This window comes from Loxodonta africana, chromosome 4 (genome assembly GCF_030014295.1).
Source record: "Loxodonta africana isolate mLoxAfr1 chromosome 4, mLoxAfr1.hap2, whole genome shotgun sequence".
Classification (NCBI taxonomy): domain Eukaryota; kingdom Metazoa; phylum Chordata; class Mammalia; order Proboscidea; family Elephantidae; genus Loxodonta; species Loxodonta africana.
The window spans coordinates 169,044,595-169,060,675 of NC_087345.1; the positions used below are offsets into that span (position 1 = coordinate 169,044,595).

Sequence of the window (16,081 nt, forward strand, 5' to 3'; positions counted from 1 at the left end):
ATTAGGGTTTGCTTGTGTTGTAGAGTGAATTCTCTTTTTTTTTTTTTTTTTTTTAAAGAAAATGTTGTTGTCAGGATATTTATTAATAAGATTAAGTCATGTTACTCTAACATTGATTTTTAAGGGAAATGGGCTTCTTTCATTTAAATCCTTTCTAATGCATTATTTTACTCAAATGTTTATCTTCAGGCCCTGAACGTAGAAGTGTGGAAATTGATAACAAGAACAAAACCATCACTGCATATCATGAATCTGGCCATGCTATCATTGCGTATTACACTAAGGACGCAATGCCTATCAACAAAGCCACGATCATGCCACGAGGCCCAACACTTGGACACGTAAGAGTTTTGTAGTTTTTTCTTCGCTTTCTGAAAAGAACAAATGTAGGAAGTGTAGCAAGTGTAGTTTATGTTGGGAATTACTGATTAAAACATTGTTAAAGAAAACTCATCAACTTAAGTTTTTGATATTTCCTCTATTTCTTGAAATCAGAGACACTTGTGAAATTTATGTGCTCAAAAGGAATTTTTTTATTATAATTCTGTTATCATATATTTGCATTAAAACCCAAAAACCCAGTGCTGTCGAGTCAGTTCTGACTCATAGTGACCCTACAGGACAGAGTAGAACTGCCCCCACGGAGTTTCCAAGGAGCGCCTGGCGGATTCAAACTGCCGACCCTTTGGTTAGCAGCCGTAGCACTTAACCGCTACGCCAGCAGGGTTTCCAAAACAAACCAAACCCATTGCCGTCAAGTCGATTCCAACTCATAGTGACCCTATAGAACAGAGCAGAACTGCCCCATAGAGTTTCCAAGGAGCACCTGGTGGATTCGAACTGCCGACCTCTCGGTTAGCAGCTCTAGCACTTAACTACTATGCCACCAGGGTTGTCTACAGCCATACCACCCTGAACACTCCCGATCTCATCTGATCTCAGAAGCTAAGCAGGGTCGGGCCTGGTTAGTGCTTGGATATTTGTATTGCAAAATTTAATTCAGCAATGATAGAAACTGAAATTCTTAAATATCTAATTCCTATTCTCCCCTAGACGAAAAAATTATGTGTCATAATGAGTAGTTCAGTAGGTTTTCTAAGGTCGTTCATATTTAGTACATGTTCTGTTCTCATACTGTGTCTTTCTACTTATAGACCTGCTTAACATTTTTGGGCAACTGGGAATAAAGCAGTTGTATTGCAGCATTATCCACCTGTTATTTGTGAAATACACTTTTGCTTTATAAAGAATTTTTCTTTATGAATTGCTGGTTTTATCATCCGTTACCTGATGACCATCTCCATTAAATGTCTTTGGGGTTTTAGCACCATGGTATTCAGTACTGTAGTGAGAGCTAAATAATTATGTTTTGTAACCTATTTCAGAACTCTAATTTCTTTTTTTTGGTTTTTATCTGATTATTTTTCGATTGTCTAGGTGTCTCTGCTGCCTGAAAATGACAGATGGAATGAAACGAGAGCCCAGCTACTTGCGCAAATGGATGTCAGTATGGGAGGAAGAGTGGCAGAGGAGCTCATATTTGGAACTGACCATATTACAACAGGTTGACTGTACAGAATGGCTTTAGTTCAGATTGTGTTTGCTGATTTAAGTGTATTTTTTTTAATTGAATTCTATGTATATTCTTTTATCTTAGGGGCTTCCAGTGATTTTGATAATGCAACTAAAATAGCAAAGCGAATGGTTACCAAATTTGGAATGAGTGAAAAGGTAAATAGCTAATTTTAATTCTTCTTATATATCAGATGTTTGTGCTATGATGCTCTGCCAGTTGCCTCTTTGTCAGAGAGGTTTCTCAATATAAACCTTTTTCCTTTGTCTCATTTCAAATGGATTTGAAAAGTTTATTATAAGCATTGTTCTAAGTTTTATTCTCTGAGGAAGAGAAAGGTGGCTTTCTTTTTGGATTCTAGCTGCCCAGAAAGTAACAGTTATTACCTCATGAGCCAACCAAACTGATAAAAGAAAATACATTCTTTAGCCTTTTCATATGGCATAAAAGTGCCTACTTGCTGAGCTCTGCTTCCCCTTTCCGTATGTTTCCTGTTCCCACATTATCACTGTGACTCCATGCACCAATTCTGTATCTGAATTGTGGTCTTCTGGACTTGGAAGACCTTTCAAGACTGTCTAAGAAGCTACTCAGAACCTGACTCTAAGTGACTGTAATTTTCTGTCTTGCTCATACTTTAACTATTTTAATCTTAGTCTTTATATTTTTAGAAGAATGATGAAAATTCTTTTTATATTGAATTTCATCTTCCCGCTCATGGTATTTGTTTCCTTATATGTACAATGGAAACCCTGGTGGCATAGTGGTTAAGTGCTATGGCAGCTAACCAAAAGGTTGGCAGTTTGAATCCACGAGGTGGTCCTTGGAAACCCTATGAGGCAGTTCTACTCTGTCCTATAGGGTCGCTATGAGTCGGAATCAACTTGAAGGCAACAGGTCTTTTTTTAATATGTAGGATAGTACTTTCTGTTACCCTTATTAGTGCTTTTGGGGTTTTCTGTTGAATACTTTCTTCCCTTTGTTTTTAGCTTGGAGTTATGACCTACAATGATACAGGAAAACTGAGTCCAGAAACTCAATCTGCTATTGAACAAGAAATAAGAATCCTTCTAAGGGTAATGATAATATTTTGTATGTTTTTTTAATTCATTTAGATAGAATGTGACTAAATAATTGGATATTTATAAAATGATAATAAATGTAGGCTTTCTGTTCATAAGAAATGCCACTATATATGATAAAGATAATAGGTACACCATTTCAAACATGATTTAAGTATGTTTTTTTATTAGAGAACCCCTGGTTGTGGAGCGAATTTTAATGCTGTCCATGGCTAAGACCAGTTTATCTCTGTGACTAAAAGAATTCCATTCTGCTTTCGCTGCAAAACCATAAGAGGTTTTAGAATGGGGAATGTTGTTTCTTGAGTCTCTCTGTCTCTTGTTTTCCCATTCTGTCATTTATTTATTCAGCAAATATTGATTATTTGCATTATGCCCAGCAGTGTGTATATTTTGGGAATACAGAATACAAAGGCCCCTTTGGTTGCAGTGTCCAAAAGAGCATAAAGGAATGTGTAAGAGTAGCTTCGTTGAGATCAGTAGGCTACTTGAGTAATACAAGCATGACGTTATGGATGCTTGGATTGAGGTAGTGAAAGTAGAAATGAGGAAACTTGAAAGGGTTCAAGAGCCTGAGGTAGTAGAATCAGTGTCTTTGTGATGGTTTGGGTGTGTGGAATGAGAGAGCAGTTAATGCTGATTTCTAGATTTCTGCCTCATGCAACTATATAGTTGGTTGTACCATTCATTGAGAGAGAGAACACTGGAAGCTAAGACTGAGAAGTAAGTAGATCATGAGTTCATTTTTTTACATGTTGAATTTGAGGTGCCTTTGAATATTTCAAGTTGGGAGATAGTGGATTCTGGAGCTTAGTGGAGAGGTTAGATGTATGTTCTGTGTGGATGTTGAAGTTATACATCCATGAAGGCAGACTCAGGATGGAAAAGGAAGACCGAGTTGAGTGCCAGAAACCTTTAGTGAATGAGGAGTGTGTTAGAGTATTTGTTAGATGACACAATGAAGGAGGGTGGGTAGGGATATAGTTAACTGGTATGGATCTCAAAGGACTAGTGCTTTATACAAGAGGATAGGGTAGAAATGGTCTGATGCCTTGAAGCATTCTGTAAATTAGTTTTTTATATTCTGCATCTGGCAATTCCAGGATTGTATCTTCATTTGGGAAAGATTTTGATTCTTTAGTTTGGGGAGTTGTAGAAGCAATCATGGTCTGCTTCTTTATGTGGTTTGATATCGACTGCTGTCTCCGAGCCATCACTAAGATATTGTAGTGATTTATTCTATATTTGCTCACTGAGTCTTGTTTTGCTTTCTTTCAATATATGTAAATGGGCTACTAGGTTGTGCTGTCTTGATTGTTGTAGCCCTTGAATCACTTATGTCCTATTACCAGCTGGTTTGGGCTGTTACCAGATATATAAGCCTAAGAGTCCATTCTCTATTCTTGAGTAGAATCTGATTTTGGGTCATCAAGTGTGTGGTGCAGACTGTCACCTATCCACCTAGAGGAGTGGTGGTGATAGTTGTGTGCACCAGATTCTAGTCGCAGCAGGGGTTCACACTCCGGCGGGGCGGGGAGCGGGCAGGATGTTGACAGGCTTCCCCCAAGTACCAGTGAGGTAGGTGTGACTCTATTCTTAAAGCACTTTGGTGGGTGGGCTCTGCAGCTGTACCTTAGGCACCCAATGCATGTACCTCTACAGATTGGTAGGTGTCACCCTCCTTAGACCCCTAAGGCAGGAGGCTAGGTGGTCTGGGGGGAGCTTCAGCCCTCAGTTCCCTGTTGTGGGTCAGTGAGAGCCCTGTTGAATAAGCAGAGATATCAGACCTGGCAAACTTGTCTTTCCAGTAATCCACTAAAACAATTACAGTCAGATCCCTATCAGAAATGCCTTTGCATTATAATAACCACCTTGTTCCCTGTAGGGATGAAAGCCCAAGACTCTGGATCACATATGCTTGGCTGGAGCTGGTTCTGTATTTTTAGTCCAATTAGGGAAGGATTTTTGGTCCCTGGGTTTTTTGTAGCTGCTTCTCTCAGGCCAGGAGAATGGGTTAGGAAAAGACCAAAAAAAAAAAAGAAAGAAAAAGCGCAGTTCACTCTCTGGTTCAGGAAATTCCAATGTTAATGAAGCCGCCTGGGAAGGGGAGGGGAGGGTTCAGATAAATAGGAGAGAGTAGCACCCCGGAATATAGACAAAGTTACTTATCCTGCTTGGGATGACTGTTTTATCTGAGATTCCCGAGGAGGGCGTGTCGACTGTGTGCGCTGGCTGGGTAGACATTGCCCCTGAGGGTCAGGCCCACATCCCGTCCCGTGCTTGCGCTGTCTCAGAAGCCATGGTTAGTTCCTCTTCTCCCAGTCCAAAACCCAGCACCAAGGTTCCCCGGCTGGGATGCCACACTCCCGGCTCCAAAACCAGTCGCTGCCTCCCAGTGACTTCTCCTGTCAGCCGCATCACTGCGCTGCCTGCGTGCACTGGCTGGGCTTCCCCTGGGGTCACTTCAGGGAGCTAGGGCTGTGCCCCGTGTTTGCGCCATCTCAGGATGCCATGCTGAGCTCTCCTGTGCCCAGTCCAAAGCCCAGCGCCAAGGTTTTCTGACTGGGACGCTGGCTCCAGGCTCCGAAAACAGTCGCTGCTTCCCTGTGGTTGTTCGTTCTCAGTCTGTATTTGATGGTCAGGGTTCATAGATTGTCATGTATGTGATCGATTCACTTGTTTTTCTGAGTCTTTGTTGCAAGAGTGATCCGAGGTAGCTTCTACCTAGTCAGCCATCTTGGCCCCGCCTCCTAGAAATGGTCTGGAAGTGGAGATGGGAACAAAGAACTCACCTGTTTACCATGAAGTATCTGGGATAAGAGGGGACAAATAACCACTGTTGGCAAATGCAAGTAGTTTGCCTTTGCCTAAAAAAAAAATTTTGCCTACTAACCAAAAAATTGGTGGTTCAAACCCACCCAGTGGCACCACGGAAGAAAGGCCTGGCAACCTGTTTCCATAAAGATCGTTGTTAGTTGCCATGAATTGATTTTGACTCACAGCAACCCCATGTGACAGAGCAGAACTGGCCCCATAGCATTTTCTTGACTGTAGTCTTTATAGGAGCAGATCACTGGGTAAATTTGAACCACCAGCCTTTCTGTTAGCAGCTGAGTGCTTAACTGTTGCACCACCAGTACACCTTTCCATAAAGATTTGAGCCAAGAAAACCCTATAGAGCTGTTCTACTCTGTAACACATGGGGTCTCCACAAGTCAAAGTTAACTTGATGACAATGGGTTTTTTGTTTGGTTTTGAGAGGGTTTATGGAAAGCAGTCCCCACACAAGAGAGCAGGATTTTATTAACTCAAGGAGGTAGAAGGAATGCTTGGAGTAGTTAGGGATATAGAAAGTTTGTGTAATGGAAAAGTTAAGAAGGTGTTTCAGAAGAAGAGGTCTGTTTGCCTCCCCAGAATCTTCATTTTCTTTCCCTCACTGTTTATGTCATTATATGTAAACGATCGTAGATACTCTAGAACTCCAGCACAGGAAGTACTTATTCTTGGCTAGAATACAGATTCTGAAAACTCAAAAATAATAGCAAAAATTGGATCCTTTCCCTTTGCAAGGATAGATTGGAAAGGCAGTAGGTGCTGTTTTTCCCACTAGGTGGCAAACTTCATTGTTACTAAGGAGAGTTGATTACCAGTTAGTAACATCTTAGGTTCAAATGTATATGAAATTCAAAAGAATAAAAACTTAATAGTAGTCTATAAAACAAGTATATTGTAAAACACAGTTTTCATTCAAGGGGAGTAAAAAAGGTTTTTAGATTCCTAATTTACCTTGAGTTTTAGCTATAATGTTAATATTCCATGATGTAGTTTATATATTTTCTTCATTATTTCACAGTTTAACATAAGGACATATTCAGAATATCTAATTCTGGTTTTAATAATTATATTTATTTGACATATGCTTCTTGCTGTTGGTAAATTTGTTTTTACCTTTTCCACCCAGTTTTTTTTTTTTTTTATTAACTTTTATTAAGCTTCAAGTGAACGTTTACAAATCCAATCAGTCTGTCACATATAAGTTTATATACATCTCACTCCCTACTCCCACTTGCTCTCCCCCTCTTGAGTCAGCCCTTTCAGTCTCTCCTTTCGTGACAATTTTGCCGGCTTCTCTCTCTCTCTATCCTCCCATCGCCCCTCCAGACAAGAGTTGCCAGCACAATCTCCAGTGTCCACCTGATATAATTAGCCCTCTCTTCATCAGCATCTCTCTCCTACCCACTGTCCAGTCCCTTTCATGCCTGATGAGTTGTCTTCGGGGATGGTTCCTGTCCTGTGCCAACAGAAGGTCTGGGGACCATGGCCGCCGGGATTGCTCTAGTCTCAGTCAGACCATTAAGTTTGGTCTTTTTATGAGAATTTGGGGTCTGTATCCCACTGATCTCCTGCTCTCTCAGGGGTCCTCTGTTGTGCTCCCTGTCAGGGCAATCATCGATTGTGGCCAGGCACCAACTAGTTCTTCTGGTCTCAGGATGATGTAGGTCTCTGGTTCATGTGGCCCTTTCTGTCTCTTGGGCTCTTAGTTGTCGTGTGGCCTCGGTGTTCTTCATTTTCCTTTGTTCCAGGTGAGTTGAGACCAATTGATGCATCTTAGATGGCCGCTTGTTAGCATTTAAGACCCCAGACGCCACATTTCAAAGTGGGATGCAGAATGTTTTCATAATAGAATTATTTTGCCAATTCCACCCAGTTTTATAAAGGTGGAAGTGCAGGTTAGATGGTGGCGTAGACATTGTTTAGAGAAAGGTTGAGACGTTGTCAGAAATGAACCGTTAGTAGTACTGTTACTCATGGGCTGATAAGTAATCCAGACTCATTTTTTGAAAGGCAGTTGAAGTGTTTGACTAATTTAAGGTGGGTTGTGAAAAAATCAGGTATATAGAAACGAGGATCATCTATAATAATGCTGTTAAAGTTGTCAGAAATGGGTCAATGAGCGGGTTACCAAGTAAAAGGATGGAAAGGTAAGTCTCTTCTGGCGGTTTTAAATGGAGTAAATTGATGAAATCTCAAGTAGTCAAAGGAGCCTTGCTACCTGTCTTTTTTACCATATATATTGAGTAGAGAAATAGATTTCTATTTTTGTAGGTCTTACATTAAAAAGCAGGTAAGTACAATATATGCTTCTATTTCTAAAAGTAGCTTTTTTGTCTAAGAGGTCTCAATTGTTACCTGTGAATGTGATCGATGTAAGGTTAAAAATAGAACATTTGAAAGTATGAAAGCTTTATCTTTGGTACCAAGCTTTTAAATGCCTTTATCTTTAATAAATAACAGATTACACATTTTTTAGGGTACATAAAAGTTTTACTTCTTTTCCTATTGACTATGATTTTTATTTCCCCTAACTTTTCTGCTGCTTACGTATCTGCTTTTCTCTTTCAGGACTCGTACGAGCGAGCAAAACATATCTTGAAAACTCATGCAAAAGAGCATAAGAATCTAGCAGAAGCTTTACTAACCTATGAGACTTTGGATGCCAAAGAGATTCAAATTGTTCTTGAGGGGAAGAAGTTGGAAGTGAGATGATAGCTGTCTTGATATGAATGCATAGCTCTTTTTATTGCAAGAGTCTAAGTAGCATTTTAGTAGTCTCTTTATGCAACACTTTTTCCTCCTTGACTTGGTATAATTCAAGGATGTGAAACACTTTGTCGATCTTTTGTCACGTTTATCTGATTTTGGTTATTCTCATGATGACACCTAGTGCAAATTAGCAACACATAGCAAATGTTTTAAAGAAAATAAAGAACTATCAGGATTGAAAACAGCTCATTTGAGAGTTGCCAATCAGTTATTAAGTTGAAAATAAGTAATGAGTCAATGGTTGGTTGTTCTGTTAGATGTGAGTAACTCTGTGCCTTTAGCTCCCGGGACGTACTTTAATTTGCAAGCTAAAATCGAAGATAATTGAAGGATTATCTTTATCTCTTGATAGTATCATTTGTCTTCGATAAAGAAATGCAGTTTGGCTGTTGGTAAACCATATTATTGCCTACGTGAGTTGAAACTTCATTAAGATGCCCTTAATTATGCTCCAGATTGACCTCACATAAAATGGTCTTTTTTAAAACTAAGAGTAGAGAATTGTAGACATACAGATACAAATCAAAATTTAAATGATTATAACCTTTAAAAATGTGCCATGCATTTTCATATTCTTTTTTAAATATTACTATCACTATGACTAATGAAACATTTTAGAACAGCAGTATTTTGTTAAATAAGCAAATAACAAACCTCAAATTCTGTGTAACTATAATTATGCTTGGTATCAAAAGCAAAATTAAGTGAAAAACCCAGTCCCCTTCAAAGTGAACTTTTGAGTTACCCTGTGTTTGAAATGGAAAGGCCTGTTTGTTTTTTAGTTCAAGTGTTGTGAATATGAGTGTGCTCTTACAGGATTTACAGGTGAATTTTTATTTAACTCAATAGAAATATTATTTTAGAGCATATTGTATTGGCTTTACAGCCAAATTATATTCTTGAAGTGGTTTTATTAAAACTGCCTACAATTTTCTAATAACTTTTAAGCTGTATATGGTTTTCATTGAAGAATTTAGACTAGTTGGAAGGAGCTTATTACATTATATTCACCAATTATTTACATGTGCCTCATTTCTTCCTCTCGCCTGTCTCTCTATGCACATAGACACACATATACATATGGATTTGACATTGAGTCTTCTCTATCTTATCTAATGGACTTTTTCAAAATTTTTTTTACAGATTTAAGTATAATTTACATATTATAAAATTTATTGTTAATGCACAATTCAGAGATTTTTGTGCAATCAGTCCATCTTTAGAACATTAACATTGCTCTAAAAGGTTCTCTTATGTTAGTTTGCAGTCCATTCCTGCTCCCACCCCAAACCCCAGGCAACACGGATCTGATTTCCTTCTCTGTAAATTTGCCTTTTCAGGATATTTCATGTAAATAGAATCAAACGATGTGTTCTCTTTTGCATCTGGCTTCTTTTCAGTTAACGAAATGATTTCGAGGTTCATATGTTGTAGCATGTATCATTATTTCATTTTTCTTATTGCTGAATAAGTATTCCATCGTTTGTACATACCACATCTGTTTATCCAGTCACTCGTTGATGGACATTTGAATTGTTTTCAGATTTAGGCTGTTAAGAATAATGCTGCTATAAACATTGGTGTACAAGTCATTTCTCTTGGGTGGATTTCTAGGCATGAAATGCTGAGTTATATGGTAAGTTTATGTTTAACTTTTTAAGAAACCAGCGAACTGTTTTCAAAACATCCATACCATTTTACATTCTCACTAGCAATGTATGAGGGTTCCAGCTTCATCACATCCTGCACGATACGTATTACAGTCTGTCTCCTTGATTATGTCCATTCTAGTGAGGGTGAAATGATCTCTCATTGTGGGTTTCATTTGCATTTCCCTGGTGACTAATGATGTTGAGCATCTTTTCTTGTGCTTATTGGCCATTTGTATATCTGCTTTGGAGAAATGTCTATTCAAATCTTTTGCCCATTTTTTAACTTGAGATTTTTGTTTTTTTCTTATTAATTTGTAAAAGATTGTCTATTCTGGATACAAGTTTTTGTCAGATGGGTCTTGCTTTTTAATCCAGTCTGACAATCTCTGACATTTGGGTGGGTGTTTAGTTCATTCATATTTATTGGTATAATTGAATTTATATCTGCCATTTTGCTATTTTCTGTTTGTCTCACATCTTTTTTTTTTTTATTCCTTTGTTCCTCCTTTGCTGCCTTTTTTGTTAAATACTTTATTGGATACCATTTTAATCCCTCTATTATTTTTCTTTTTTTTTATGTCTTAGTGGTTTCTCAAGGAATGATAATACGCATTTTATCACAATCTACTTAAAAATTACAGACTTAATTCTGGTAAAATGTAGGACTTCATTCTTACGTATTTCTTTTCCTCTCTTTGTGTTACTTTCATATATTTACACCCACACATGCTATAAGCTGAAGGGTGTGTGGATGGATGGATAGAAAGATAGATTCCATCTAGTTGACTCTGATTCATGGCGACCTATGTACAACAGAAATAGGTCTGTTGTACATATAGGTCAGAATGTTGCCTGGTCCTGCATCATCTGTGTGATTGTAAGCATACAGTGGTATAATTATTGCTTTATACCGTCTTCTCTCTCAGTCTTTGTTTATTTGGGGATGTCTTTATTTTGCCTTTGTTTTTAAAGAATAGTTTTGCTGGGTGTATTATTCCTGGTTGATGGGTGGTTTTTTTTTTTCCTTCATCACTTTGAATGTGTCATCCCATTGTCTTCTGTATTTTTCTCAGCCTTGCCTTTTAGCAGTTTGACTATGATGTGTTTAGGTGTGGCTTGCTCTGTTTTCCCTACTTGAGGTTTTTTGAGTTTCTTTGAGCTATAGATGTAATGTTTTTCATCAAATTTGGGACATTATTTCTTCAGTTCTCCCCTGCCCACCTTGCACTGTTCTTCTGGAAGTTCTATTACACATGCGTTTGGAACATTTGATGTTATTCTGGTCTCTTGAGTCTCTATTCATTTTTCATCAATCTTTTTTTTCTCCCTGTTCTTTACATTGGTTAATATTTGTTGATTCATCATGTTGAGTGATTCTTCTGCATCTCAAATCTATTAAAGTTTATTTCAGATATTGTACTTTCAGCTTCAGAATTTCCATTTGGTTCTTTTTTTACAATATATATCTTATATAATACATTATACCAGAAAAACCAAACCCACTGCAGTCGAGTTGATTCTGACTGACAGCAACCCTATAAGACAGAGTAGAACTGCCTGATAGAGTTTCCAAGGAACATCTGGTAGATTTGAACTGCTGAACTTTTGGTTAGCAGCTGTAGCTCTTAACATCACTATGCCACCACGGTTTCCATAATACATTATAGTATACCTTATATGAGTCTTATGATTGTGTCTCTTTATTGAGATTCTTTATTCATTGACTCTTGTCATTATAGTTTTCTTTAAATATGATTTCCATTAGTTCTTTGAACATGTTCGTAATAGTTGCTTTGAAGTACTTGTTCTGCTATATCCAGCACCTGGGGACACTCGGAAATAGTTTCAATTGCATGCTTTACTTACTAAGGAAGGGTCACAATTTCTTGTATCTTTGCATGCCTGGTAATTTTTGTGTTGAATTTTAGATAATATAAGTAGCAACTACAGATTCTGATCTTTCCACCAGAGGCTCATTATTGTTTTTGTTTGTTTGGCACCTTGCCTGGACCGAATCCGTGATGACTGTCTCCATTGTATTGTGTAACCACTTGTATCTCTGCTCAGCTTTTGGGTTTCTTTGTTTTGTTTTCTTGTTTTTAAGTATGGCTTCCAAAGGGGTCACCGCTGAGTGTGCATAGCTTAGTGTTGAGCCAAAGATTGGTCAGAGGTTTTGCTCAAACCCTTCTAGTCAGTAAGGCCTCCACTGGTGGATCTCCTGATGGATCTGTGTATGAGTTGGCAAGCACATTCAAAGTTCAGGTTGTTTTTCAAGTCTGCTTTGGGTTTTTGGTTTCTGCTGGGCTTTATGGTTCTTCCTTGTGCACATGTACGAACTCTGTAAACTAGGGATGTGTGGGGGGCTTGGGCCATCTGCAGTTTCTGCTCTGCATGCACCTGGTCTCTTGTTGTTAGGTCTCGTCAGGTCAGTTCCGACTCATACCGACTCTGTGCACAACAGAACGAAACAATGCCCGGTCCTGTGCCATCTTCATAACTGCTGCTATGCTTGAGCCCATTGTTGCAGCCACCATGTCAGTCTTTCTCATTGAGGGCCTTCCTCTTTTTCGCTGACCCTCTACTTTACCAAGTGTGATGTCCTTCTCCAGGGACCGACCCCTTCTGTTAATGTGTTCAAAGTATGTGAGACAGACTGATGCAGTGCTGGAAGTGCTCGCACGTCTATGCCAAGAAATTTGGAGGTCACGTGGCCAACCAACTGGAAGAAACCCATATTTATGCCTATTCCCAAGAAAGGTGATCCAACTGAATGCAGAAATTATCAAACTATTATTATTAATATCACATGCAAGCAAAATTTTGCTGAAGACCATTCAAAAGTGGCTGCAGCAGTATATTGATGGGGAACTGTCAGAAATTCAAGCCAGATTTAGACGAGGACGTGGAACCAGGCATATCATTGCAGATATCAGATAGATCTCGGCTGAAAGCGGAGAATACCAGAAAGATGTTTACCTGTGTTTTATTGACTCTGCTAAGGCATTTGACTGTGGATCATAACAAATTATGGATAACATTATATAGAATGGGAATTCCAGAACACTTAATTGTGCTCATGAGGGATCTGTACGTGGATCAAGAGGCAGGTGTTCGAACAGGGGATACTGCATGGTTTAAAGTTAGGAAAGATGTGTGTCAGGGTTGTATCCTTTCACTATCCATATGCAATCTGTGTGCTAAGCAAATAATCCAAGAAGCTGGACTGTATGAAGAAGATTGGAGCATCAGGATTGGAGGAGGACTCACTAACAACCTGTATTATGCAGATGACACAACCTTGCTTGCTGAAAGTGAAGAGGACTTGAAGCATTTACTGATGAAAATCAAAGACCACAGCCTTCAGTATGGATTTCACCTCAACATAAAGAAAACAAAAATCCTGACAACTGGATCAGTAAGCAACATCATGATAAATGGAAAGGAGGTTGAGGTTGTCAAGGATTTCATTTTACTTGGATCCATAATCAACACCCATGGAAGTAGCAGTCAAGAAATCAAAGCGTTGGAAAGCAAGGATGTCACCCTGAGGACTGAGGTACACTCGACCCAAGCCATGTTGTTTCCTGTCGACTCATATGCATGTGAAAGCTGGACAATGAATAAGGGAGACCAAAGAAGAATTGACACCTTTGAATTGTGGTGTTCGCGAAGAATATCGAATATGCCATGGACTGCCAAAAGAGCAAACAAATCTGCCTTGGAAGAAGTACAACCAGAATGTTCATTGGAAGCAAGAATGCTGAGACTATGTCTCACATACCCAGCCTCTTGTGAACCCAAAATATGCGGAGTGCTATCAAGTCTCCTATGGTTGTCCCACCTTCCAGGTCTGCAACCTGGAGACTAGTGGACTCTCTGTGCTTATCACTAAGATCACTGCTTTAACTTACAGCGCATTAAACCAAGTGAGTCTCTTCTGGAAGTGGCAACAAAGCTGCTTGTTTTCATGGTGTTTCCTTTCCCTGGTTGACACTGCACTGACAGCTAGGTGAGATACAAGAGCATCCCCAGGCAAAAACAGAACATACTTAGTGCTTCTCACGAGTAAACCCAGACTTCAGTGGTTTTCATGAATCAACGCTTCTTAGTTTGTTGTATATCTTCGGTTGATTTCCAGAGTGCTGAAATTGTTGTTTTTGACATTTCAGTTCAGCTTTATGGTTGCTTTTTTAAAAAGTGAAAGGATTTGTCAATCTCCACTTCACTGAAAGTGAATTTATCTTGACTTACTTTTTAAAAATATTTTATTGGGTTTTAGTCAGGTTCCCTATCCTGGCTTACTTTTAAACCACACTCCCAGCCAAAGCAGTTTAATAGAGAATGGTCTTAAAGTAGACTTTTAGACTTTATTTAAATACTGTGTTTGCATTCAAAGCTATCAAAATGTCAGTTTCACATGTAATATATACCTGTTAAGTTGATTACTTTCGGTAACTGATAACATGTTCTATTTTTAGATATTCTTTATATTTTCACATCCGTTTAAAAGTAAATACTTATTTTCATTCCAGCTAGTTATGAGTGTATTTCTTAATGCAAGTAAATAATATGTTAATAAAACATGTTGGAATATAAGCCTGATCTTGAAAAAAAATAACACCCAGTAGTGGACTTGAAAATTTGGATAATTGATGGATTTGAAATGAGAGTTTTATTTTTATACAAATTTTTCTCACCTTCCTCACAACAGAAACAGCCTATATGTAAGTCCTTTGTTGTTTTCTGAACAATCTCAGTCATTCATCAACGTGGTGATATAATGGGTAGCTAATCTGTTACGAATTTGTGAGTAGTGGGAATCATTTCATGGAGGGAGAAAAAGGAAAATTTCAAGCTGCCAAAGAGGGAAGGTAGGAGGGTACTTACTTCTCATATAAAACCTAGTTTGGAGAGCTTGATATGAGTCTCCTGTAGGTTTTGGAATCAGGTGATTGACTTATACCCAGGAAATCTGGAGCCTGATAGAGAAGTCCTGCTGAGGACAGGAGAAGAATTGCTGCTTTGTTGGGACCGGTGTGCACTTTGATCATTTGTTTTGGCAAAGAATGCTTGAATTAGTTTACAGAGGGCCAGATGATGTTGTTCAAGCACAAAAGGGTGAGTCAGCCATTGTTGGTAGGGCGGGCGGGGTGAGGGGAGGGCATCTATTTTAGATTCCATACAAAAGAGCCTCCTAGAGGAATGAATAGGCCCCAGAAGAGCATAATCCAATGTGGCTCTCTGGATTCTTTAGGAGCTAAGAACGCGACCACCAAAATGAAGTGCACTGACTCAGATCAAGGAAACTGCAGGTGAGAATAGCTATATGCACAGAAGTACTCATGAGAGAAAGCTGTAAAATACCTGTAGGTCCATATTGCTCAAAATTGTCTTACGTTAGAGTCAGTCAGATAATGACTTGACCGCCTCTACCATTTTGACCTTGGCAGGATCAGAAACCATGATTAGCCAGCTGAGGGAGGACAGATAGAATTAGAGGCAGGAAGAAAGAAAAGACCATGCCTGCCTGGGGCAGGAATATTTAAAAGAGATCGTAGGAGGTGATGTTACATTCTGATTACGTTCATAATTCCATTCATAAGTTTTTCAAAATCTGAAATATTTGATCCTGTAATTTCTGTCGTATTTGTATGTGTGTGAATGTCACCTTAATTATTTTAAACAAAACTTCCATTATCTTGATCTGTATGTATTTTTCGCGTGATTTTTTATTGTACTGTATGGTTTAGTATCAGTCTTAGAAGAAATAAAACTGAAATGCTCCTTAAAAGTGAGGATGTTGAATCTTCATCTTGCTTACTTTGGACACGTCATTAGGAAAGAGCAATCTCTAGAAAAGGCAATCTTATTTGGTAAAGTAGATTAGCAAAAATGAATGAAACCTCAATGAGATGGACTGGCACAGTAGCCACAACAATGGACTCAAACATATCAAAGATCATGAAAATGGCTTCGGACCAGGCAATGTTTCATTCTGCAATATGCAGAAGGTCGCCATGAGCTGGAGCCAACTCAAGGGCAACTAACAGGATACCGTTTAGTAGTCTTTCCCTTAAAATTCTAGGCAGTATTGCCATTGTAATTTAGTTATTTTATTTTTCAATAATCATTATCAAAATTAATAGTGTTAACACTGAAGCTGTGGCACA

At 38.6% G+C, this 16,081-nt stretch overlaps 1 protein-coding gene across 2 annotated transcripts in view; it reads left to right on the plus strand.

The window, feature by feature from the left end:
- Window positions 1-8,443, plus strand: part of YME1L1 (YME1 like 1 ATPase) — a 49,693-nt gene extending 41,250 nt beyond the window's left edge. For both annotated transcript variants that reach the window (XM_064284941.1, XM_064284940.1), the window contains 5 exons: window positions 190-341; window positions 1,438-1,564; window positions 1,658-1,731; window positions 2,563-2,649; window positions 8,059-8,443. In XM_064284941.1, the coding sequence (XP_064141011.1) occupies window positions 190-341; window positions 1,438-1,564; window positions 1,658-1,731; window positions 2,563-2,649; window positions 8,059-8,202 (584 nt within the window). In that variant the 3' untranslated portion in view covers window positions 8,203-8,443. The remainder of the gene's footprint in view (window positions 1-189; window positions 342-1,437; window positions 1,565-1,657; window positions 1,732-2,562; window positions 2,650-8,058) is intronic.
- The last annotated feature ends 7,638 nt before the right edge of the window (window positions 8,444-16,081 follow it).